The sequence below is a fragment of the Bos indicus x Bos taurus genome, chromosome 8, assembly GCF_003369695.1.
Source record: "Bos indicus x Bos taurus breed Angus x Brahman F1 hybrid chromosome 8, Bos_hybrid_MaternalHap_v2.0, whole genome shotgun sequence".
Lineage (NCBI taxonomy): Eukaryota > Metazoa > Chordata > Mammalia > Artiodactyla > Bovidae > Bos > Bos indicus x Bos taurus.
The window spans coordinates 7,432,998-7,456,234 of record NC_040083.1 but is presented as its reverse complement, the minus strand read 5'-3'; the positions used below and the strand labels follow the sequence as shown (position 1 = coordinate 7,456,234).

At 49.5% G+C, this 23,237-nt stretch overlaps 2 protein-coding genes across 7 annotated transcripts in view; both read left to right on the top strand.

Moving 5' to 3' along the window:
- The window catches only part of GATA4 (GATA binding protein 4), a 79,135-nt gene extending 75,182 nt beyond the window's left edge, over positions 1 to 3,953 (top strand). For all 3 annotated transcript variants that reach the window (XM_027548983.1, XM_027548985.1, XM_027548982.1), the window contains exons 6-7: positions 857 to 1,005; positions 2,251 to 3,953. In XM_027548983.1, the coding sequence (XP_027404784.1) occupies positions 857 to 1,005; positions 2,251 to 2,433 (332 nt within the window). In that variant the 3' untranslated portion in view covers positions 2,434 to 3,953. The remainder of the gene's footprint in view (positions 1 to 856; positions 1,006 to 2,250) is intronic.
- Positions 936 to 20,461, top strand: NEIL2 (nei like DNA glycosylase 2). Of its 4 annotated transcripts, none has more exons than XM_027548988.1 (5): positions 936 to 1,005; positions 11,737 to 11,876; positions 14,033 to 14,370; positions 16,643 to 16,842; positions 19,406 to 20,461. In XM_027548988.1, exons 2-5 carry the CDS (start codon positions 11,739 to 11,741, stop codon positions 19,717 to 19,719), a joined length of 990 nt encoding a protein of 329 aa, XP_027404789.1. In that variant the 5' UTR covers positions 936 to 1,005; positions 11,737 to 11,738; the 3' UTR covers positions 19,720 to 20,461. The 4 variants fall into 4 exon arrangements, with proteins under 4 accessions (XP_027404789.1, XP_027404790.1, XP_027404787.1 ...); XM_027548989.1 differs by lacking the exon at positions 936 to 1,005 and adding an exon at positions 9,460 to 9,542 and having other exon boundaries at positions 16,727 to 16,842; XM_027548986.1 differs by lacking the exon at positions 936 to 1,005 and adding an exon at positions 9,460 to 9,542.
- Positions 20,462 to 23,237: the final 2,776 nt, after the last annotated feature.

Here is a 23,237-nt window from a genome sequence, read left to right as displayed (position 1 = left end):
AAAATCTAAAAAAAGAGCACTTCCTTCTCAGTCAGTACCACTGTCAAAGATTTTACTGGAAAATGTGGCAGGGGCAGGGAAAATAAGTCAGCTGATCTGATGGGAATTTTATCTTCTAACGTAAGGCCTGACAAGTTCGGATGACTTTCCCTGTTCCACTGCTGAGAACATGACCGAAGTGCTCCTTCTCCAGGTTCCACAGTGGCTTGCCCCTGCTGGCAGTCACGTATTATTAGCACGTGCAGTGTCTCGTAGCTGGTCTTCGGCCTTTCCTCCCCCTTGCACGTTGTGTGTGTGTGTGTCCAGCACCTTCCCCTGGGAACTTCATCTCCTTACATGGTGGAGTCCTGGGGGATCAGGTGTCAGTTCAGGTGTACGATCCCCAATCCGAAACTCCAAACCCAGGGAGCTAGATTTGGCAGCAAGATGTAATCTGAACCGACACAGGCTACTTATAATCTTTATTTATCCCACGTGTGAATATTCACGTTTTGCTGGAGAACTATTAATGTATTTAATTACTGGGTGTTGTCCCAGACCCTGCCTCAGATATTCTATAATATACAGGTCTTGCCCCATTTATAATCCAAAAGTTTTGAATCCTGAGACATATGTGGCCCCAAGGATCTGGGATAAGGGGGGATGAGCCAGTCATCTGAAAAAGTTCCCTTGAAATTCTGCTGCTTCTGCTTCATCATGAGAACTTCCACCCTGCCCTGATGAAGGGCCCTGCTTCTTCTCTCCCCAGCAAGTGTAGACAGAGCCATTAGAGCTGATCTGCCCTGGCTGGTTCCAAGGGCCACCGTCCGTGTGTCCCGGGCCCTGGGCTGGGTGTGCTGACTCTGCCTTGTTCCAGGTCCCTCAGGCAGTGAGAGCCTCCCTCCCGCCACCAGTGCTTCCAGCAGCTCCAGCAGCGTGGCCACCAGCAGCAGTGAGGAGATGCGCCCCATCAAAACAGAGCCCGGGCTGTCATCCCACTATGGGCCCAGCAGCTCCCTGTCGCAGGTACTGCCCGTGGGGGAGTAGACTCTGGGTGGCCAGGCCCCCAGCAGAGGCAAGGGGCTGTCCACACAGGGGTATATTTCAGCATATCTGATCAAGCTACAGCGATTTGGATACACAGCCGTGATACACTCTGTGCCAGGCTTCCCTGGTAGCTTAATGGTAAAGAACATGCCTGCCAATGCTGAAGACGCAGGTTCGATCCCTGGGTTGGGAAGAACTCCTGGAGCAGGAAATGGCAACCCACTCCAGTACTCTTGCCTGGGAAATCCTGTGGACAGAGAAGCCTGTCGGGCTACAGTCCAGGGAGTTGCGAAGAGACACACACGACTTAGTGACTAAATGGCAACAACTGTGCCAAGGCCAGTGAAGACGGGCTGGCACACAGCATGACTGCAACCCGAATCAGACTGTGGGCTCGCTGGGGGACGTGGCGAACCCATCGCAGGCCTTGGGAGGCAGAACGGGGCTTTCTGAGCAAGTCTGTCTCCTCAATGAGGGTGGCTTGATCTTGGCGGCAGGTAGATTTCAACAGGAGGATGAGGTCCCTCCTGGCCTGTGGAAGCTGCAGCAGGCAGGGTGGGAGGCTTGGGGTTGATGAGGGGTCACAGGCAGGATGCTACTGTAATGAGAGCTGGCTGCAGGTCCAGCTTCACACGTGTCCAGAGATGGGCCAGCGGGACCCTCCTGTCCCTCTGTCAGATATGATGGCAACCCTGCTCCTCCACCCTCTTCCCTCTGTGGCTCCCCCATTCGGGACCAGAATGCCTCCAAACTTGGTCATGGTCTCCCATTAACTGACCTCTTCTCCTCCTGTACTTGAGGTGAGCATGTCCTAATGAGCTTTGTGCTGTCAGAGTGAAGAGAATCCTGTGGGACCAGGAGAGCCAGGAGCCCCCTCTGGGCAGGGGGAAATGGCTTCTCTTTGGAAAATAGAGATTGATGGTGCTAAGATTATAGAAAATGTCTGATGCAATCATCAAAGGCATCTGAGAAACCAGAATAGTCACAGAGTTACCAGGTCAGTGCTCAGAAGCAGCTGGTCAGTCAGGAAGACCCGTTGCCTCTCATACCTGGGGATCGGGGGGCCAGCAGTGCGGCATGGTACCTCTCCTGCCCTTGTCTTTTGACCCTGTCCTCTGGTCCCCTTCCTGGGGTGCGAGCCAGCCTGGGCACAGCTACAGAGCAGGGCTCCCCTCTCCGGTAGGAAGGATCCCACTGATGGTATTTTATACCTTTCGCTTTCAGACGTTCTCGGTCAGTGCGATGTCTGGCCACGGGTCCTCCATCCACCCGGTCCTCTCTGCTCTGAAGCTCTCCCCGCAAGGCTACGCGTCTTCTGTCAGCCAGTCACCACAGGCCAGCTCCAAGCAGGACCCTTGGAACAGCCTGGCCTTAGCTGACAGTCACGGGGACATAATCACTGCATAATGTCACCCCTTCCCTCCTCGGATTTCTGCCCGGACTTGGGGACACGGGGGACAGCAGAGACGAGGCTCTGGGCTCCAGGGTGCCGGCCTGCTCTGTCTGGGAATGACTCCAGACGACAACTGGGAAGAAACTTGAAGTCAATGATTTGCTTAGGGGATTTTAGCGCATACCTTTTTAAGGTGGGGGACTGGAGAGCTCAGACTCTGATCAGGAGGAGCCCACTCCCTTCACTAGGAGCACACCTCAGCCCCTCCCACGGAGCTGCAGACTTTCTCCTTTTTCTGCCCCATCACCCCCGACAAGAGACGAGAAGTCCTTCTCCCCTGTTTCCACCACTGCACCCAAGATGGTGGCCTTTCCACGGTGCTGCGGGCACCGGGGATCCCAGGGCAGGTAGAGCGGGCATCTGTTGTTGGACGTGTGTTGGGATCCCTCGGCCCCGCGGCCGGTCCTGCCCTCGGCCAACACTCCCCTTCGGGCTCAGTGCACCCGCATCCCTCATATTGAATCTTGACTCCAGAAACACTGCGTGTAGGGCCAGTGTTACCAGATGCTGCGTGGGGAGAGTGGCTTCCTCAAACTCGCTACCTGGCAACCTTGCCTCCCTGCAAGTTCCTTCCGCGGCTCAAATCGCTCCTTCTCTTCACCCCCGCCCCCCTCGAGGCCTCTGAAAAGAAACCCCCCTCCGCTGCTCTTGGTGATTCTGCTCGGCCTGCAGTTTGTACTAGTCCCCGAATCCTTCTTCCGCCCCATCACGCTCAGGGGGGTTCCTGAGTAAGAACAAGAAAGGTCCTGCTGCTGAAGCGAATTTGACTAGCAGTCATCTAGGACTTGAGATCCTTCTGGACAGGATGTCTGGTGGACGGCCTCCCCCAACCCGGCGGGGGCTGCGCTGCGTGGGGCCGGGTTGTTGGCCTGGAACTTGCGGATGCGCTGTGGTTCCCTGGAAACGCACCTGCTGCCTGGGCCGCGGGCCGAGTCCATCTGAGGGGCGCGCTGCCTGCACCCGCGTCCTTTCTCCAGCAGAAGGCGTCTGTCCAGGAGGCAAAAATGCTAGGGATTTTCCAATATATATTTAAACAAACACAACACAACTCATGGAAGAAAGACGACGGGTGATGAGAGAAGATACAAGGGTGCGAGGGGGCGCCTACCGCTCCCTCGGTTTGGCAATCGGCCTCCTCTCCGCGTCGCTATCTCTACTCACTATCCGTGACCCGGGGCTCGCGAAGATGCTGCGTTCCGTGCCCTGGCTGCCAGCAGAGTGTAGCTGACTGCCCTTCCTCTGTGCTACTCCACAAACACCCAGGCCCCCGCCCCGCAATCCTCCCGGAGGTAGCAGAGTTATCTTTAAGCCCAGGTTCTGTTTTAATCATCATTTACATCGGCTTTCTTCTACGAAAGCCGCCCCCCACCCCTTGTATACCCTTCCCTAACCCACAAAACTGCTAACGTTGTCTTAAGGTGAAATGGCTGTAAAATCAGTATTTAACTAATAAATTTATCTGTATTCCTCTTTCCCTTCTCCTCCTCCCTCCGCGGTGTTTTCTAAGAGGTTCACTGCTGCCCGTTGCAAGGCAGTCCTGAGCCACCGAGGCCCCTTTGCTGAATCACTTCTCCGTCCATTCCTTTTGGCAGTTGGCGGAGACTTCCTCTGTAGGTGCTGGGGGTTAGTGACAAGGACACGCATCCAAGCCCTGCTACTGACTAGTCTGTGACTTGACAGGTAACCTCTAGGTTTGGTTACCTGGGGCGGGTTGAACCAGCCCTTAACTGAAGTTCCTGTGGCCTTTTAGAAGTTGCCACCCCAGGAAGGGGGCCATCTTTAGAGCTGCTGGCAAACACCGGTAGCTGGAGTGTGAAGGAGAGCTGCGAGGTAGTACTCTCCAGTCCACCTTATTTTACAGTGTGTACTGGAGGGTCACGCTGAGTTGTTTGCCATCTTCTCCATTATGGTTTGATCCAAACAAGCCCCCCAAGGGTTCCATACCAGTAGGAGAGGAGGGGAAAAACCTCTCCTTTGTCCATTTTGTCTTCACTTAGGCTTATAGACTTGCTTACTTGCTTCATCTTAAAAGTGGCGTGGGGTTGAGGCGGGTGACTCCAAGGTTTGTGGAACAGAACCCAGACAGGCAAATCCGCTCCCACTCAGAACTGTTGGTAGCAGCTTCCTGCCTCTCAGATGGCTTATACCCAGTTGGTAACTGAAGGTCTTTGACCTTTCACAGCACCCACGTTATTTTTTGAGCAAATGAGGATAAAAAACTGTAATAAGCACTCGATATAAAATTGGAAAAGCCTTTAAACTGGCTATGAAATAGCCAAACCTATTCGATGCATCTACCATCCAGAAAGATGAGTAATTGATAACTCTGGCAAAGAGTAGCAAAAAAGATTCAGAAGCAAAAATAAACCTACCAGGATTTATATTAGCCTTGGGGAAGATGTGTTTTCTGATGATGAAGTCTTAGCTGAAAACATTTTTGCCACTTCCCTTTAGGAATGGCTTTCAGAGGATGGAGATACATACATATATATATACCTACACACACACAACCAGAAGATTGACCTCATTCCTTATATGGTCATAACTTGTGCTTCACCCCAGATGGTAAAATCCAGCTTTATTCATCCTCCTTGCTCACCAGACTGTGTTGATTTTTCAAATCAAATGTATCCTTGCTGCTGCTAAGTCGCTTCAGTCGTGTCTGACTCTGTGCGACTCCATAGACGGCAGCCCACCAGGCTCCCCCGTCCATGGGATTCTCCAGGCAAGAACACTGGAGTGGGTTGCCATTTCCTTCTCCAATGCATGAAAGTGGAAAGTGAAAGTGAAGTCGCTCAGTCATGTCTGACTCTTAGCGACCCCATGGACTGCATCCCACCAGGCTCCTCCATCCATGGAATTTTCCAGGCAGGAGTACTGGAGTGGGGTGCCATTATCTTCTCCTAATGTATCCTTAGAAGAGGTCAATAATAATGTTAGTCTCTCAGTCGTGTCCGACTCTTTGCGACCCCAATGTCTGTAGCCTGCCAGGCTCCTCTGTCCATAGAATTCTCCAGGCAAGAATACCGGAGTGGGTTGCCATTCCCTTCTCCAGGGGATCTTCCCAACCTGGGTCTCCTGCATTGCAGGCAGGTTCTTTTACTATCTGAGCCACCAGGGAGGCCCCAGGAGGTCAAGAGGAGGCCAAGTTGCTACCAATCAGGATATTTGAAAGGATACAATTCCCAGATGGTTGGAAAGTGGCTAGAGGAAGGATGGGGAGGTGGGGGTGGGAGATGGCATCCTTAGAATAAGTGTCTGCCCTAACATGGTGAGTGCAGCCCCTGGGGGTGTTTGTTCAGGTTGAGACATCCCTCATGGTCCCTTTCAGGCTCACCCCTCACTATGACAAAAATTTTGAAGTGCAGATCAAATCATTTTAACACTCGGGAGCATGAGTCCTTAATATTGGACTTTTCGATACCTTTAGGGGGTAAGTAGTAGCAGATTTAGCCATGATTATGTGCTTCACCCCAGATGTTTGGCTTGGGTGACAGTAGTGAACATGAGTTTATATTCACTGAACGTGCACCAACTAGACCTGGGCTGGGGATTATTTGATGCCCCCTCTTCTAAGCCCCCAGAACCTACTGATGTGGACACTAATGCATGAGAAATTCGGTCATTTGGCAAGCTGCTCTTGGAGTGGAGATGATTGGTTTTCAGTTTTAAAAATAATTTTCTGACATTGGAGACTACTCTTCAGATTATATCCTTGCCTTGCTTGAAGCTGGAACACAAACAGGCCTCCATCCTTAACAACACAAATAGGTATCTTCCCAGAACCAAGGACGAGGCTCAGAGCTTCCAAGTGTAGCCCGGGAAGTGGAATCCGTGCTCCAGGGGACTCTGGGCCCTGGACACGGTTCCTTTCTTTACAGTAACTGAGCCTCTGTTCTGTAGCCTCCTGGGAGCACAGCTGTTCTGTGCCACCCTGGCTCCTGTGCGATTATCTCCCCTCCAGTAGCTGCGGCAGACCAATTTGCAAAAAGACATCAGTGACAAGGAGAACTAAATGATCCAAGCAAAGATGGCACTAAAGCATACCTAGGTTCTCAAAGTCCAGTTTTCTTTGGTTCTGTGCATGGCTAGAACACTGGCTGAAGCCTTGGAAATTGTGGGCTCAGTTGTACGGAGAGAGGGGCAACCACACACAGCTGTGCTCTGGGTTCACAGGAACAGTGGAAACAGAAAAATCCTGTAAGGTGCCTGCTGGTGCTCTTAGGCCCTGACTTAGAGGTGGTGTCAGGAGGTCTTCAGAAGGACCCAAAGAGGGAGCATCTCCAGTGAAGGCTGATAAATGAGAACCCCCATCGCCCCCCACAACACACACTCACACTGCATCCCCGTGCTATGTGGTGACTGCCTTCTGTCCTACAGCTGTGGTGGCCCTGCTTCACCTGAGAAATAAACATGATCGCATAGGTTTTTAACCAGATGCACCTGAAGTTCAAATCACTGCCAGTGGTTTCAGTTTCCAAATCACTGAATCTCTGACAGCAAGGAGTTCATCCAGATGAAGTTCAATACTAGTAAATGATACCAGTGAACAATACAAATAGACCCCTCTTACAACAAAGATATTGTAGTCTCTTGTGCTGCTTCTCTTTTAAGATAGGTTTAGTCTCCGCCAAAAAAGATTTAGTCCAATGAAATGGGTTGTAATTAGAGATGTGAAACATTTAGATTTTTCATTCCCCTGTCCTTTTCCAACTTATGAAAATTTTTTTAAAAAATGAAAATTTCATTACTTCTAGGGTTCTTGATTATCTAAGACTTTAGGGCTGGGATGCGGGACAAAAACGGTAAGACTGAAATAACAGAATCCTAAATAGGATTGTTCTCTGCCGAACAAAGCAATGAGTGATGCCAGCTAAGGCGCTTTAGAATGTAAAGTTGTCGCTTCATTATTCAAAGAATCCCCAGACTTCGCTGTAGGGATGTGGCCTGGAAACATTTTCAGGAAGTCTTCTGGTCCAGCCCCCCTCAGTGACATCCTTGCAGAATTCCTTAATGTGGCTTCCATCCTGACCACAGCTAGTTTCCCCATTCCAGCCTACCCCTGCAATAGTGCCCATGTTTGGAAATTATTTTGCCTGCATAGTTATTGGGCTTCTCCTCACTTTAGATTAAAACCATAACCACATATAAATTACACTTCAATTTTTAAAGAACAAAAAGCGTAACTGCTCACCTCTGCTGACAAGTACTACCAGATCACACAAGGATAAGTGTGAGGAATTCCTGGTAGCCCCTTCCTTACAGGATTTGAGTCTGGGGTCTGTGGGAGTATAGGGGAGTTACAAGACACAAGCTGCTAAAGATTAGGGGCAGTATAGCTAAGGTTTCCTTCGAGTAGCTGGTTGCTGCTGCAGCTGCTAAGTCACTTCAGTCGTGTCCGACTCTTAGCGACCCCATGGACTGCAGCCTACCAGGCTCCTCCCATGGGATTTTCCAGGCAAGAGTACTGGAGTAGGTTGCCATTGCCTTCACCCACCAGTAGCTGGTTGCTGCTGCTGCTGCTGCTAAGTCGCTTCAGTCGCGTCCGACTCTGTGAGACCCCATAGACGGCAGCCCACCAGGCTCCCCGTCCTTGGGATTCTCCAGGCAAGAACACTGGAGTGGATTGCCATTTCCTTCTTCAATGCATGAAAGCGAAAAGTGAAAGTGAAGTTGCTCAGTCGTGTCTGACTCTTTGAGACCCCATAGACTGCAGCCTACCAGGCTCTTCCGTCCATGGGATTTTCCAGGCAAGAGTATTGGAGTGGGGTGCCATTGCCTTCTCCGCAGTAGCTGGTTAGGGAGAGTCAAATGGAAGGGAAACAACCCAGCTAGAAAGAAGAATACCTGGATTGGGAGACCATGCCTGATGCACTTAAAGATCATGAGGGGATCTCAGAGATCATTTGGTGCAAACCTTTTTGTCCCACAATCATCAAAACAACAACAACAACAACAACAACTCCCCCAAGGTCACAGAGCCCCATAAAGAGGGGTGCTTCCTGAGCATCTACTCTAACTAGGCGTAAAGGTTGTCAGATACCGCCCTTGCAGTTAACACACTCACCATGTGAGGGCGCCAGCGTTCTCTCTCTTGTGGCCTCCAGAATGCAACAGCGTGATTTTCGAACATTCCATCTGAGACTAGCCCAGAAATTCGACTTAAAAAAGTACCTGCCACTTATTGAGCACTCCTGCACGTCAGACACGCTAGCAGCTGTATATACTTATTCAAGTTTTCCGAAATCCTTATAAGCACGTTTTACACATGAAGAAGATAGACATGGACTTTCTTAACATCTTTTTTTTAATATGGACCATTTTAAAACTCTTTACTGAATTTGTTACAATATATTGTTTCTGTTTTATGTTATGGCTTTTTGGCTGCAAGGCATGTGGGATTTTAGCTCCCTGAGCAGGGATCGAACCCGCACCCCATAAGTTGGGAGATGAAGTCCTAACCACTAAACGGCCAGCCTTGGAATTCCTAGCCCAAGGATTTTAAGTAGCTTGCTTAGTACAGAACTAGTACAGGCAGAACCAGGATTCAAATCTGACTCCAGAATCTTGAACATTTATTAAAGCCCACCCCCGCCACTCCCAAAGAGTAGAAACCTAAGACCTGGAAACCCTGCACAACCTGGGTCTAGGTACCACTCCAAGCTGAAGTCTTTCAACTTCTCTTCAGCTAGAACCACTGGGGAATACGGCTCACTATCGACAGTCACAAGTCCAAAGAAGGGGACAACTGGAAGAGATCCCTGCCCGGAGCCTCACTCTCCGCCCTCCAAGTTCCCCAGGTGCCCCTGGAGACACATGAAACCTCCGCGATGCGGTTCAGGACCCCCAGCTCGTTCACTGCACCTGTTAGGACTGAGGAGCCCGGAACCCCTACCGCCCCAGGCATGAGCCCCGCCTCCAACGCTCAGCAGGGGGCGGAGCCCCGAGCGACCCCACCCTCGAGGGAGGAGCCTCGCCTTACGCGTCCTGGCCCCCAACCTCGCATCTGCCTCTCCACGAGGCTCCGTGCGGGCCTTTGGGGTCCCGGACGGGCCCAGGGCAGGTGAGTCCAGCCGCGAGCCCCACCAGCGGCGTCGCACGACCTGCGCGGGTGAGGACTGGAAGTCGCGTCCTCGGCGGTAGCGACCTCCCCACCCCGAGTTGGAAATGCAGGGCTTTTCCCCAGCTTTACCCTCATCACCTGTTAGCCGCATGAAAACTCAGTTACCGAACATTTTAGAAGCATCCCTCATGAAAACCCGTACCCCGGGTCGAATTTTTCTTTCTTTTCGGCTGTTTACCACTTTTTAACCTACCGCCCCACCCCCCACCACCCCACCACCCCCAGTGGAGTGCAGTGACCGTCTGCTCCGTCTTTGCACCCGCCTCTCCCGCACATCACCCGGAGGCGGCGTTGGGAAAAGCAGCCATTTTAGACTTCTGGGGATTGGGGGAGGGGTGGGGATGGTGGGGGGGGGCGTCGATCTGCAGAGGAAAGGGGACGCCGGCGACGCCCCCTCCCCTCCTCCTTTCTTTGTGGTCCGCAAGCCAGCCCCTTAGCCAGCGTCGCGCGGTTCACCGTTCGGGGGAGGGGCTCGAGGGTGGGTGGGGTGTCCCCTTGGAACCGGTGTCCCTTTGGCTTCTTGCCTCTTAAGGCTGTAACTGAGCCCAGCTTTCCATCTCCATAAGTAAACCTAAAAAACACATGCCCTTGTGTCGAAAGATCTTAAGGATCAGATGCATTTCAGACGGGAGCTTTTCCAGAAGCTTCCTCTGTTGGAGAGGACCAGGGCGCAGAGCTGGCAGAAGTTCAGGTCGACTTAACTGTGGCCGGTCTCCCTGCAGCCGCGCAGTTTTGTCAGGATACTCTGTCGAGTGTCTTGAAGGTCTGATTAGGGGCAACCACATTACATTTTAGTGAGTCTAAAGCGCCATCAAAGTAAAAATACATATTAATGTTATGGAATGTGGTGCTAATTAAACAGTGAGAAAACATGGATTGTAAGAGCCACACCCATTTCTGAGATTTTTAAATTCTTTTCAGAGTTACTGAAATGCAGTAGCTACCACCATGCCAGGAAGCTGCTTAGTTCCTTGTGTTTTCATCATCATTTGCAGGCCTGTGCAGTTGAGGAAGCTGGTGGATAAGTAGTATAAGAGTGGGGGGGATGCCTTCAGTGTCTTAGAAGCTGGGGTGCTGAGCACTTAGACTCAAACATATGAATGCCCCCCCACAAGACCCCAGTGGAGTGTGATGATTTGGGGCAGGAAGAGATGGGGGTGCCAGGTGACCTACATCAGGGTTAAAATGAAACCCCAGCTGTTTCTCAGTTACCAGGGCTAATTTTCTCTAGTTAAGCTGGATGTGGATCTGACATGACATGACCCCGTGACTTGTCACGGTCCTGAGCGCTGCGTGGTTGTCACATACACAGTGCTCCTGCTAGCAGGATGGTCCGGGCATGCTGAATCGGCATCTGTGTCTGTGTCCCTTACAGCTTTCTCTGTCCCAGCCATCTCTCCACTGAAAGAGGGGAGACAAAGCACCAGCAGTGGGCTGAGATGATTTGGGAAGGCAGACAGAGGAGGACAGAGAAAGCATGGAGATGAGCTAGGGCCGCAGTCCAGGAAAAAAGTTGACAAGGGCTGGCTCCTGTTCAGGCTGCAGGGTCAAAGCGGAGGACGCTTGTGGTGTGGTGCCTGGCATGTTGTTGGTGCTGCCTGGAGAAAGGTGAGGGTCTGGATGAGGCAACCCTCCTTGGGAAACTGGCTTATACCCTGCTGCAGCTGGACTTACTTTTTAAAAAATTTGGGGGGACATGTTATTTATTTTTATTTTTTGGCTATGCTGGGTCCTTGCTCTGCATGGGCTTTCTCTATTTGCAGTGAGCCGGAGCTTCTCTTGTTACAGAGCACAGGCTCTAGGCACTTGTACATTAGTAGTTGCAACTCTCGGGCTCAGTAGTTGTAATTCACGGGATTCACATATGCTCTGTGGCATATGGGATCCTCCCAGACCAGGGATCGAACCCATGTCCCCTGCATTGGCAGGGGGATTCTTATCCACTCCACCACCAGGGAATTCCTGGGGTTTCTCTTTGATCTGACCACCTCCGTCCCCAACCACATTCCCTTTTTGGCTGTATATGCTCTTAAAGTTGATGGCAAAAACGTGGCTACTTGAAAGTTTGGAACCCACCAGAAATGCTGGAGAAACCAGCTAAGTCAGCAGCCTCTTTCCTCGTTTCTGCCGGCAGGGATGCCAGAGGGGCCGTCTGTGAGGAAGTTTCACCATCTGGTTTCTCCCTTTGTGGGGCAGCAGGTGGTCAAGACAGGAGGCAGCAGCAAGAAGCTAAACCCCACAAGTTTCCAGTCCCTCTGGCTGCAGGACAGCCAGGTGAGTTCACTGTCTTCCAGCAGGTTCGTTCCATACCTCACTCCGGTGGGCCAGCTCCATCAACACAGCCTGTCCCTCCCCTCAGTTTCTGTTAAGACTTTCCATGCAGTTATTTCCTTTTTCCTGAGGGTAGCCACACTGGGACTCCATGCAACTCCTCCGCTGACGTTTCTCAGCCTCAGGTCAGTGGCACAGTGGCCCATGGAACTGTGCGTGAGCTGGATATTCATGTTCATGGTCTGAAGTGATTCTGGTGACTCTAGCTGAGTCCACTGTGCACTTTTGGTTGGAAACAGTATTTAATTCTCTGGGGCCAGCAAGGAGGTGAGGAAAGAGCATAGCCTTTAAAAAAATTTTTTTTTTAATTTACTTTTTAATTGGTGGAGAATTGAGCATAGCCTTTGTTCTGGGTTTCAGCCTGGCTCATCTTTGCCCTCAGCATCAGTCGGTATTCCCTTAAGGGCTCACGTGACTACTTGCTAATCTGATTTCTTGCCTCCCCCTCTGGCCTGCAGCTCACCCTGCCTTAGATCTCTCCCCAATCATGCTGAACTATTTGGAGCTCCTCTCACAGCCCTTCTTGCTTATGGTTTGACATGCTGATCTTCCTTTTTCTCCCTACTCCACCCCCATTCCTGTACCTTCATGTTACCACGGTAATTCCTAGTCTCCTTTGGATTCAGCCTTGCCATCACATCCTTTGAGAAGCCTGTTCTGTCTGCGCTGGGTGGGGGGAGAGACCCTGATGCGCTTCCAGGGTACTTTATATGTCCTCCTGTTGGCCCCTCATTCCTAAATTTGTCCTGTCTATTGATTGCAGGAGACAAATAAACAGGACAGGGGCTGTGACCTCAGCATTATTGTATTCCTAGCACTTAACTGAGTGTCCGGTACTTAGGAGACTTACAGTAATTGGTGGTAGAGAAACTTATGAGTTCTGCTGCTTCTTAGCTGTGTGCTCCTAAACAAGGTACTCAACGTCTCAGCTCTAGTGTCTGCTTGAGTTGTAAAATGGGGTAAACCACCTACCAGTTAAAATTGAACTAAGTAGACTTTATGCCTGGCACATAATAGGCACTCAGTAAATACTAGTTTTCTATCTTCCACCTTGCCCTTCTATCTCTCTTTCCTTTCTCTCTCTCTGTCTCACACATACATCCCAGTCTATAAAACCTCAGTTAGAACTGAAAGATGTTTGTAAGAGGTCTGCTAGAACTTCACATGTTTTCTGCATTTGAAGGAGGGCCTCAAGGAAGGGAGAGTGGTTAGCCCAAGCTGACATAGGCTGGCAAGGGGCAGAGACTGGAGCCCAAGCCCTCTAACCTCCAGGTCTGCACGAGAGCACCTGTACTCTTTGTCCACACTGTCCTGCAAAGTTTGCAGGACACAACTAATGTCCCTTTGTCTCTGGATCCCAGAGGCCTGCATCTTAGCATCTGCTGTCACAGAGCTGGCTCGTAGAAAATAATTTTTCATAACAGACTCAGAAGACTGGCTAATCCATTAAAAAATTGGAAGCATTTCCTCTTGGGCATTCTAGAGTGGCCCTGCATCCAGCGTACATCTCTTTCATTGCTGATACGATTGTTCCACTTGCTACTAATCATTTTGAAAACTGTATACTAAGTGCTCATATGACTGGAACAAAAGGCAAGTCCCGAATACTCAAGTTGGGAAAGCTTCATAGAAGAGGCAGAAGGGGAGACATTTATATTAGGATAAATGGCTGGATGCACCTCTTCCAGTCTTCCCCTTTCTAGGTCTAAAAGGCTCAGTCTTTGTGGACTGCAGTAACAGAACATGTCACACCAGGTGGCTTATAGCAACAAAAATTTATTTCTCACAGTCTGGAGCATGGGAAGTCCAAGGTCAAGGTGCCAGCAGATTCAGTGTCTAGTGAGGATCAACTTCCTGGTTTGTAGACAGGTGTCTTCTTGCTGTGTCCTCATGTGGAGGAAGAGGTGGGGGAGCCCTCTGCAGTCTCTTTTATAAAGGCACTAGTCCGATGTATGAGGGCTCTATCCCCATGACCTGATCACCTCCTGGAGGCCCCACCTCTAGACACCATCATATTGAGGGTAGATTTCAACATATGAATTTTGGGAAGACACAAATAATTCTATACCAAGCCTTAGATCATGTTCATCTTTTTCTAGGTCCATGGAAAGAAATTATTCCTTAGATTTGATCCAGATGAAGAAGCTGTGTCCCTGGGCAATTCCCTACTGTCAGAGCCTCTACGAGAAGGAGAGCAGAAGGACAAAGCCAGGCACCACCAAGAAGCCTCTGACCCGTCCTCCTGGTCCCCGGGAGGAGACAGTGCTGTCCCCAGTGGAGACGATGGTCTGCAGTGTTTGGGGGGAGACACCCCTGCAGGAGGTGCTGAGAGATGGCTGCAGGTCAGCTTTGGTTTGTTTGGCAGCATTCGGGTGAACGAGTTCTCCAGAGCGAAGAAGGCAAACAAGAGGGGTGACTGGAGGGACCCTGTTCCCAGGTGAGGCGTGGTCGAGTAGGCCATGGGCTGGGACTGCGGCTGTGCAGGGTCTCCGGGCTTTGCCTGGGCCAGGCTCTCCACCTGCCCTCTGGCAGCCCACTTCTGGGAGAGAGAACCCACTTCCCTGGCCACCGTGATGGCAGGGAGACTGTGGTCTACACTAGGGGAGTGACAGGAACCACCTGGCAGCTTGGAGAGCGGGGATAATTTTCCCAACGAACATGGCCTGAGTTATATCTACTTTCTTTGAGTGTTTGGGGTCATTGTTTTTAAGTTTTTTTTTGGATTTTGATCAGGACAATAGCCTGTACATTTTCTACTTTTGGCATCAAAGTTTGCAGCCAAACACATAATTGATCTTTGCTTACATTTTATATACATAAATGAAGATAAAATGTTCATTAAAAGTAAAACATTCTGATAAAAACCAACCAAACAGAAAAAGTAAAACACTCTGTAAATGTTAAGAACAGGTAGTTGTTTTGATCACTCAGATTTTCTCCATTCTTGCTTATTTTTTTGCTTATTTAATATGCCAAGCTCGGGAAGAGGAGCATTGAAATCCCCCACAGTAGTTGTGTTTTTATAGGTTCTCTTTGTCTTTCTTGGAGAAGGAAACGGCAACCCACTCCAGTATTCATGCCTGGAAAATCCCATGGACCGAGGAGCCTGGTGGGCTACAATCCATGGGGTCGCAAAGAGTCGGACACGACTGAGCGACTTGTGTGTGTGTGTGTGTGTCTTTCTAAGCACTTTAGGGGCTTTGTTTTGCTGCCCTGGGTCGCGGGCATCAGGGTCCCTGACTCTCACAGTTTCTTTATAGCTTCATTATTAAATAATCCTGTGCCTTCTGACTGCCTTTGGCCCTAATTCGGTTTCTTTTGACATTAACAGTGCTGTTCCATGTTTGGTTGGCTCACTCCCCGTACTTTTTTTCCACTTGTTTATGGGTTCATTTTTTTCCACTTATTTTAGGTAAGTTTGTTATCAACAGTGAATAGCAGGCTTTTGTATCTCTTTAAACTCAAACTGAAACTCCTTGTTTTGAAATTGGGTAACTAGGCTATTTGGATTTTCTTTCATCTGCAGTCTTACTGTCCCTTGTTTTCTTCTGTTGGATTTATCAGGATTTATCACATTTCTTTTCTTCCCCCTCTTTTTTTAAACCCCTGTTAATTGGGAAGTACTGCTATTCATCTTCATCCTATTGGTGGTAATCTTATCTTTAAATGATACCTGTTTTTTTTCCCCCCTGGGTTAATAACTATCAATTTTTTGATAGCTTTACATTAATAATCTTCTCCCTTATTATGAACACTGGTGTTTCACTCACTCTCCTGCCACCCCTCTCTCCAAGTTGAGACTTTTAAAATATTACTATTTCTACTTCTATACTTTTCTGTCATTTCTACCCCATCTTCTGTGTCTGCTGAGCTAGTTTAGAATTTTAGTTCCAGATGGCTAATTAACTAAATTGTTAGTTATGTATAATTAAATTCAGTGATATTAAAAACATACGAGGGGTGTCCTTTGTTAGGCGCCTCCTTCCCTCACACTTGGTTTACATTCTCAGGTGCTCTGCCATGACTGTAGACCTCAGATCGTGCAGTAGATGTTACAGGGTCCTGTGCTGATATCTTCACCCATCCTTTCCATCTTCCTCCACCTTGAATCCTGCTGATTTCATTTCCATTTGGGATGTATTTTTCCTTGAGTAATCACCTCAAATACCATGCACAGGTGTTTTTCTGAGTCCTGTTCCTCTCAAATTGTCCCTTAACTTTCACATAAAGATGCGTGAGTCTTGGCGTCCAGCTGCAGCCTGAGTCTCTCCCCTCACAGAGTGACCCACTGTTGCTTATCGGGGTTCATGGAGGTTTCTTCTCTGTGTCTGCAATTCAGGAAGCCCAGGGGAGTGAGTGTGATCTTGCCCAGGATGGGAGAGGGGCCTCCTTAGCATCGGCTCTGCCCTCCTTCCTAACAAGCCCTGCTTTGGGCCGTAGCCACACCTCCTGAACTTGAGACTCTTCTGTATGTCCCAAGTTGTCTTCTATGTATTGTTTTGATCAGGAAAAAGGAGAATATATATTTTTTCTTCTAATTACTCCATTTGGCTGTGAGAGTTTGACAGTTGTGGCAGAGCCATCCCTTTTGTCCTCTGGGACCTGAGCTTCTCCAGGTTTGTCCTGCGTGGAGTGGGAGCCGTGTGTGCACACAGGACCAGATGCTGCTGGCATCACCCTGTGGACTGTGGCCTCTCCTCTCTTCCCAGGCTGGTCCTACATTTCAGCGGGAGTGGCTTCCTGGCCTTCTATAACTGTCAGATGACATGGCGCTTCTCTTCCCCTGTGGTCAGTCCCGCCTCTGACATATTGTCAGAAAAGTTTCACCGAGGACAGGCCCTGGAGGCTCTGGGCCGGGAGCAGCCCATCTGCTATACGCTGTTGGACCAGCGATACTTCTCAGGCTTAGGTACGGCTGATGGCAGAGGGTGGTCCCCCGATAGACCTAGTGAGAAAGTCCCTTGTCCGGGAGGTGGGACACTGGGACCCACCACAGCTCTCAGGGCTCCTTGGCTCTACTTCCCTCTTTTTTTTTTTTTTTTTGCCTTGTGGCATGTGGGGTCTTAGTTGTCTGACCAGGGATTGAACCCATGCCCCCTGCATTGGAAGTGCAGCATCTTAACCACTGGACCACCACAGAAAGTCCCTTCCCTGTTTTTTAAAATGAGGGAGTTATCAGGCTTTTCTGACTTCTCTCCTACCCTGATTATATTGTTAGTCATAGTTGGCCTGACAGCCTCCTGGAGCATGACCTTCTAGAGAGCAGGGGTCACATCCCTCCATCCTTTTTTTTTAAATTTATTTTTAAATTGTCGTATATAGTAGGATCTGGAGAAGGCAATGGCAACCCACTCCAGTACTCTTGCCTGGAAAATCCCATGGACGGAGGAGCCTGGTAGGCTACAGTCCATGGGGTCGTGAAGAGTCGGACACAACTGAGCGACTTTCACTTTTCACTTTCATGCACTGGAGAAGGAAATGGCAACCCACTCCAGTGTTCTTGCCTGGAGAATCCCAGGGATGGCAGAGCCTGGTGGGCTGCCATCTATGGGGTCACACAGAGTCGGACACGACTTAAGTGACTTAGCAGCATATAGTAGGATCATGACAGTTCCTGCACCCAGAGGAGCACAGGCTTCTAGGAGCAGCATTTAGGGTAATTTAGCAAGAGAAATGAAGGCAATGGCACCCCACTCCAGTACTCTTGCCTGGAAAATCCCATGGATGGAGGAGCCTGGTAGGCTACAGTCCATGGGGTCGCTAAGAGTCGGACACGACTGAACGACTTCACTTTCACTTTTCACTTTCATGCATTGGAGAAGGAAATGGCAACCCACTCCAGTGTTCTTGCCTGGAGAATCCCAGGGACAGAGGAGCCTGGTGGGCTTCCGTCTATGCGGTTGCACAGGGTCGGACATGACTGACGCGACTTAGCAGCAGCAGCAGCAGCAGCAAGAGAAATACTCTATAAACTAGCTGCTATTGTGGACAGTAATCATAACAGCTGACGTTTTTCAGGTGACTGACTCCGCCTTGCCAGGCACACAGTTCCATCCTTACTGCTCTTCTGCAGGATGGCCACTTACCAGTTTTTCCTTCGTTCAGATGAAAAAATTGAAGCAAAAGACCCTTTGCTCTAAGAGCACAGCTGAGATATGAACCAGGTAGTCCACTGGTGAATTAGAAATTTTGTCTGACCGTGAAGTGCTTGGAAAGAGCAGTCTTTTCACCCATCCATCACTCCACGCATGCTAAACGTCTGCCTGCCACTAAGCCCACTGTCTCTCCTGGAGGAGAGTGTTAATAACCCAGCAGACTTGGACTCAACTTCCTGGAACTTAAGATAGACTGTGATAAATGCCTAGTGGAGGTTAAAGAAAATGCACTGTTGGGACATTTTGAAGAAACTTACTGATTCTGAAAGGAGAGGTCAAAGTTGACATCACAGCAAATGAGACAGGAGTAGAAAAAAATAAAATAACACCTTCTAATCAAACCAATATTATAAAGCAATCATCAATTAAAAATAAGTAAATATTTTAAAAAATTAAAATGTAAAAAATAACACCTTCTGAACACTTTCTATATTTCAGGCATTAAGCTTGACATTTTAAATAATAATAGCAGCTAGTATTTATTATCAGAGAAGGCAATGGCACCCCACTCCAGTACTCTTGCCTAGAAAATCCCATGGACAGAGGAGCCTGGTGGGCTGCAGTCCATGGGGTCGCTAGGAGTCAGACACGACTGAGCGACTTCACTTTCACTTTTCACTTTCATGCATTGGAGAAGGAAATGGCAGCCCACTCCAGTGTTCTTGCCTGGAGAATCCCAGGGACGGGGGAGCCTGGTGGGCTGCCGTCTATGAGGTCGCACAGAGTCGGACATGACTGAAGAGACGCAGCAGCAGCAGCGGCAGTATTTATTATTACTCTCTACATACCAGCATAGTGCTCAGCATTTGTATGTATGTGTGAGAATTCTCATTTTCTGCCCACAAAAACCGGGTAACCCACCCCCATTTTAGAGAGAAGGAGACAGAAGCTGAAGGAAGGCAGGAAACTCTATAGGGTCAGGTAGCTGGGTCTGGTTGGGCCAGGATTCACAGCCAGGCACTCAGATCCAAGCCTCTTTTGTTAATCTCTTTGCTATAACTTGGGCCATGTGTGAGTTTTATGTCATTTCATCTTTACAACCACCTCTGGGGTGTGTGCATACTAAGTCACCTCAGTTGTGTCCAACTCTTTGCAACTCTATGGACTGTAATCCACCAGATGGGTAAGTGTTAGGAAATCCTTCGCAGATGGTGTGACTGACTCAGTGCAGTGACTCCCTTGAGAGCCCCAAGGACGAGTGGTTCCTCCTGAGGTGCTCCCTACGCTAGCTTTGCTCTGTTTTATTAATTTTGTGGCCAGCTTTTCTTATGGACGTTTCCTTTTGCCTTCCCTCGTCCCCTCCCCACCTTCTTCCAGGGAACATCATTAAGAACGAGGCCCTGTTCAGAGCCGGGATCCACCCGCTTTCTCCAGGCTCCCTCCTGGGTCTTCCACGCCTCGAGGCCCTGGTGGACCATGTGGTGGCCTTCAGTGCAGACTGGCTGCAGGGCAAATTCCAGGGCACACGGCAGCACACGCAGATCTACCAGAAGGAGCAGTGCCCTGCCGGGCACCAGGTGGTCAGAGAGTCCCTGGGGCCGCCGGGGGGCTTCCAGAGGCTCACGTGGTGGTGCCCCCAGTGCCAGCCCAGGTTGTCAGCAGATGAGCCCAAGCAGCTGCAGCCCTCCTAGAGCGTCCAGCCTCCTCCTATATGGAGCTTTGCCCTGAAGGGACTGTAATGCCGGAGTATTGCAGACAGAGCTGTGGGCAGAGATTGGGACTGGGCACAGGAATTGGGTGGTTGGGATGCTAGGACTGTTGATGTCCATCTCACTGGAGTTCGGTCTAGGGCGGTTTTCACAAAGTTTGATTTTGTTCTCTGCTAGTTTTGGTTAATTCTTCCTATCTGATCCCCATTGTGAAAGATGAGACAAGTCACAATGGCACTTTAGGGAAGACCTCCCGAAATGACAGTGTGGCAGAGCAAGTGAGAGCCAGTGGGAGACAGCCAGGCCCAGCTCTGCTTTGCAGATGTTTTATTTGGTTTGGTTTTGGTTTTAAAACACTGGCTGGAGTTAAGATCCTCCATTTGAGAACCAGGAAAAGGGAATTATCATCCTTCTTTTTTCCTCAAGAGGGATCCAGGGCTGAGGGGGAAGTAACAGGAGAGTAGTGCTCGAATTTAGCCTCCCGATTGGACCCTTCCCGTGGGACAGAGACACCAGGAGAAGGAGGAGAGACAGGATCAGGGAGCTGGCCATGTTCCTGGTGTGTCCAATGGGTTATAGAAACAAAAACAAAACCTTGTTTCCTCCTCAAGGTGATGTATTTGTGACTACTGACAAGCTCATCAGTACAGGGATCAAAGTTGTTAGCGAAACCTCGAAGAAACCAGGACATGGAAATAAAGCTGTTCATTACTTTGTGCTGTCATCTTTATTTGGTAGGAAAGATTCTTTCACCATACGTAACTGAGCTCTTTGTGAAGGCACCGTGTGAGACGTGTTGAGTTGGCCAAATGGGTCTGCTTACAAGGAGCGGGGCTGGGAGGAAGGCAGCCATGCACTCGTTACTCTTGTCTGTCTGAAGTCACTGAGCTGCCCACGGTGGGGTGGGGAAAGCCACCTGATGGCAGGCACTGGCTGGGGGCCAGGGGGTACCCACACAGGCTGCTTCCTGTAAGTTAGTGTCTGCAAGGGGCTGGAGTACAAGAAGGGCTGGGCTGGGCAGACATCACAGCCTGCATGTGAGTGGACACTCACTGAGATTAATAGAAAAGGGAAAATGCTGTTGGCAGTTGTTGAGAAAAGAAGCCACAGAACTAGAAACAGCAGTGGAAGTGGAAAGGAACAGAGATGGGAGGGTCACCAAGGTGATGGATGTCAGCTGACTGGATGTGGAAGTATGGCTGGGGAGGGGCTGAGGATGGCTCAGGCCTGGCAGCTGAGAGCTAGAGGAAGCCACCCCGACTTTGCCCTTGAGATAGAAAGTCGAGGGAACTGAGCAGGTTCCATGAGGAGACAGACCTTGTGCGCTGAGCTTGGGGTACCTGTACCGAAGCAGAGGACAACAGCCAGGAAGCTCGCTGCCAGTGCAGGCTTGCAGACATGGATTTGGGAGCTTTCCTTGGAGCGGAGGGTCAGTTCGAGAAGGTTAACAGGGGTACTCGTGCGGCCTGAGAAGGATGGTCACAGGAGAGCCTTAAGATCTTTTGTATAAGAAGCAAGAGATGACAGAAGCCAACTGGAGATCAGATCGAAGAGGAGGAGAGAACTCTGGGGGCAGCCAGTGGTGCACAGGACAGAGAAGAGGCCTCTGAATTTGACAGTAGGGCAAATTTGAGGTCATGACCTTCGAGAGCCAATTGTGCAGAATGGCAGCCAGTCTGTAGGGGCTGAGGACTGGGTGGGAGCCCAGTGAGCTGTGAGGGAGCTCTGCTCTTCAAGAAGGTGGTCCTTGAAGGAAATGAGAAAGAGGATCACAGACGGAAGTGATGTCAGGATGTGTGTATGATCGGGTGAGGGGGAAACCAGGATGAAGAGAAATACCAGTGCCAGCATGTAGAGAAGCCTGGGCTCAAGTAGGAAAAGAAAAATAGACACAGAGAAAATGAGCTGGAGGTGAGGTCTTTTGAGGCACAGAGTAGGAGTTAGGGAGCTTTTGTAACAGCTGTGAGGGGAAGTTAGAGCTCAAGGGAAGGTTGTAGAACCAGGCTGGAGACCAGAGTAGTTAGTTGCTCCATTTCCCGACCTTGTCCAGCAGTCTCTAGTAGCTTAGGGTCAAAAAGAAGAGCTATGCTGGATGAACCCATAGTGGAAGGTTGTCAGGGTAGGAATGGTAGAAAGCCAAGAGGGAAAAGGAGATTCCTTATTTTATCATTTAAGTTGTTAAAATTCAAGCCACATAAAATTTTATAGAGCAAAACATGGGAGAATAATTCTCAGTCTACTCTGTCCTCTCAGGAACTGACTTATCACTTCTCTGACTTCAGTCTGTAATGAGGAAAATAGTAGCACCTAGTAGCTGAGTTGTGAAGGTTGATGACCACGTTTTCAGTTCTTCAGCAGAACTGCATGGACTGGGTTCCATGTGGAGGTGACAGGGAAGCAGAAACACGAAAGAAAAACACGGAAAACACGGCTGCCGCGCCCGCTCTGAGATACCATTCATCCTGGCAGGAGGTTCGTGGCAGAAAGTCTCAGGTTAGTTCTGCGAGGAGGAAAGGAAAAGCCAGTAGAGGCAGACTGAATGAGGATGAGAGAAGAAGATGGTGCTACAGCACCTACAGGGCTAGGGTGGGGTGAACAGTGGGAATGACGCCTGTGGCCCGTGTGCCTGTTCGACGGGAGGAAAGGCTTTGCTTGACAGGCTGCAGGTGAGGGGTGGAAAGTCCAGGTTTCACTTAGGAGTAAGAGGTGAGATATTTGGACTCCGCAGGTGTTAGGGAAAAGATTTACTTACGAGCTGGAGTTTCATGATGATTGACATTGTAAAAAGCTTGGAATTTAATGTGAGGCTTCAATGGCCTTCAGTTCAGTCGCTCAGTCGTGTCTGACTCTTTGTGACCCCATGGACTGTAGCACACCAGGCTTCCCTGTCCATCACCAACTCCCGGAACTTGCTCAAACTCAAGTTCGTCAAGTCTGTGATGCCATCCAACCATCTCATCCTCTGTTGTCCCCTTCTCCTGCCTTCAGTCTTTCCCAGCATCAGGGTCTTTTCCAATGAGTCATTTCTTCACATCAGGTGGCCAAAGTATTGGAGTTTCAGCTTCAGCATCAGTCCTTCCAATAAATATTTAGGACTGATTTGCTTTAGGATTGACTGGTTGGATCTTGCAGTCCAAGGGACTCTCAAGAGTCTCTTCTCAGTGGCCTTAGCCATTCAATAATTGTTTTTTTAATTTTTTTACAAATGAATAGGATTTATTAAAGAGAAGGAAAGTACTAAGCTCTCAGCATGGACACTGAGGTGGGTAAAGAGTCCCCCAAAAGGTGGGGATTATAGCAGTTTTATATCTTTACTAGTATTAATTACATTTTTGGTTGCTTCCTTGGATCTGATTGCTGATCATTTATCAGGCCAAAGACACATTGAAAAGCAGTGACAACCCTAGACAGCATATTAAAAAGCAGAGAAATTACTTTGCCTACAAAGGTCCATATAGTCAAAGCTATGGTCTTTCCAATAGTCATGTACAGATGTGAGA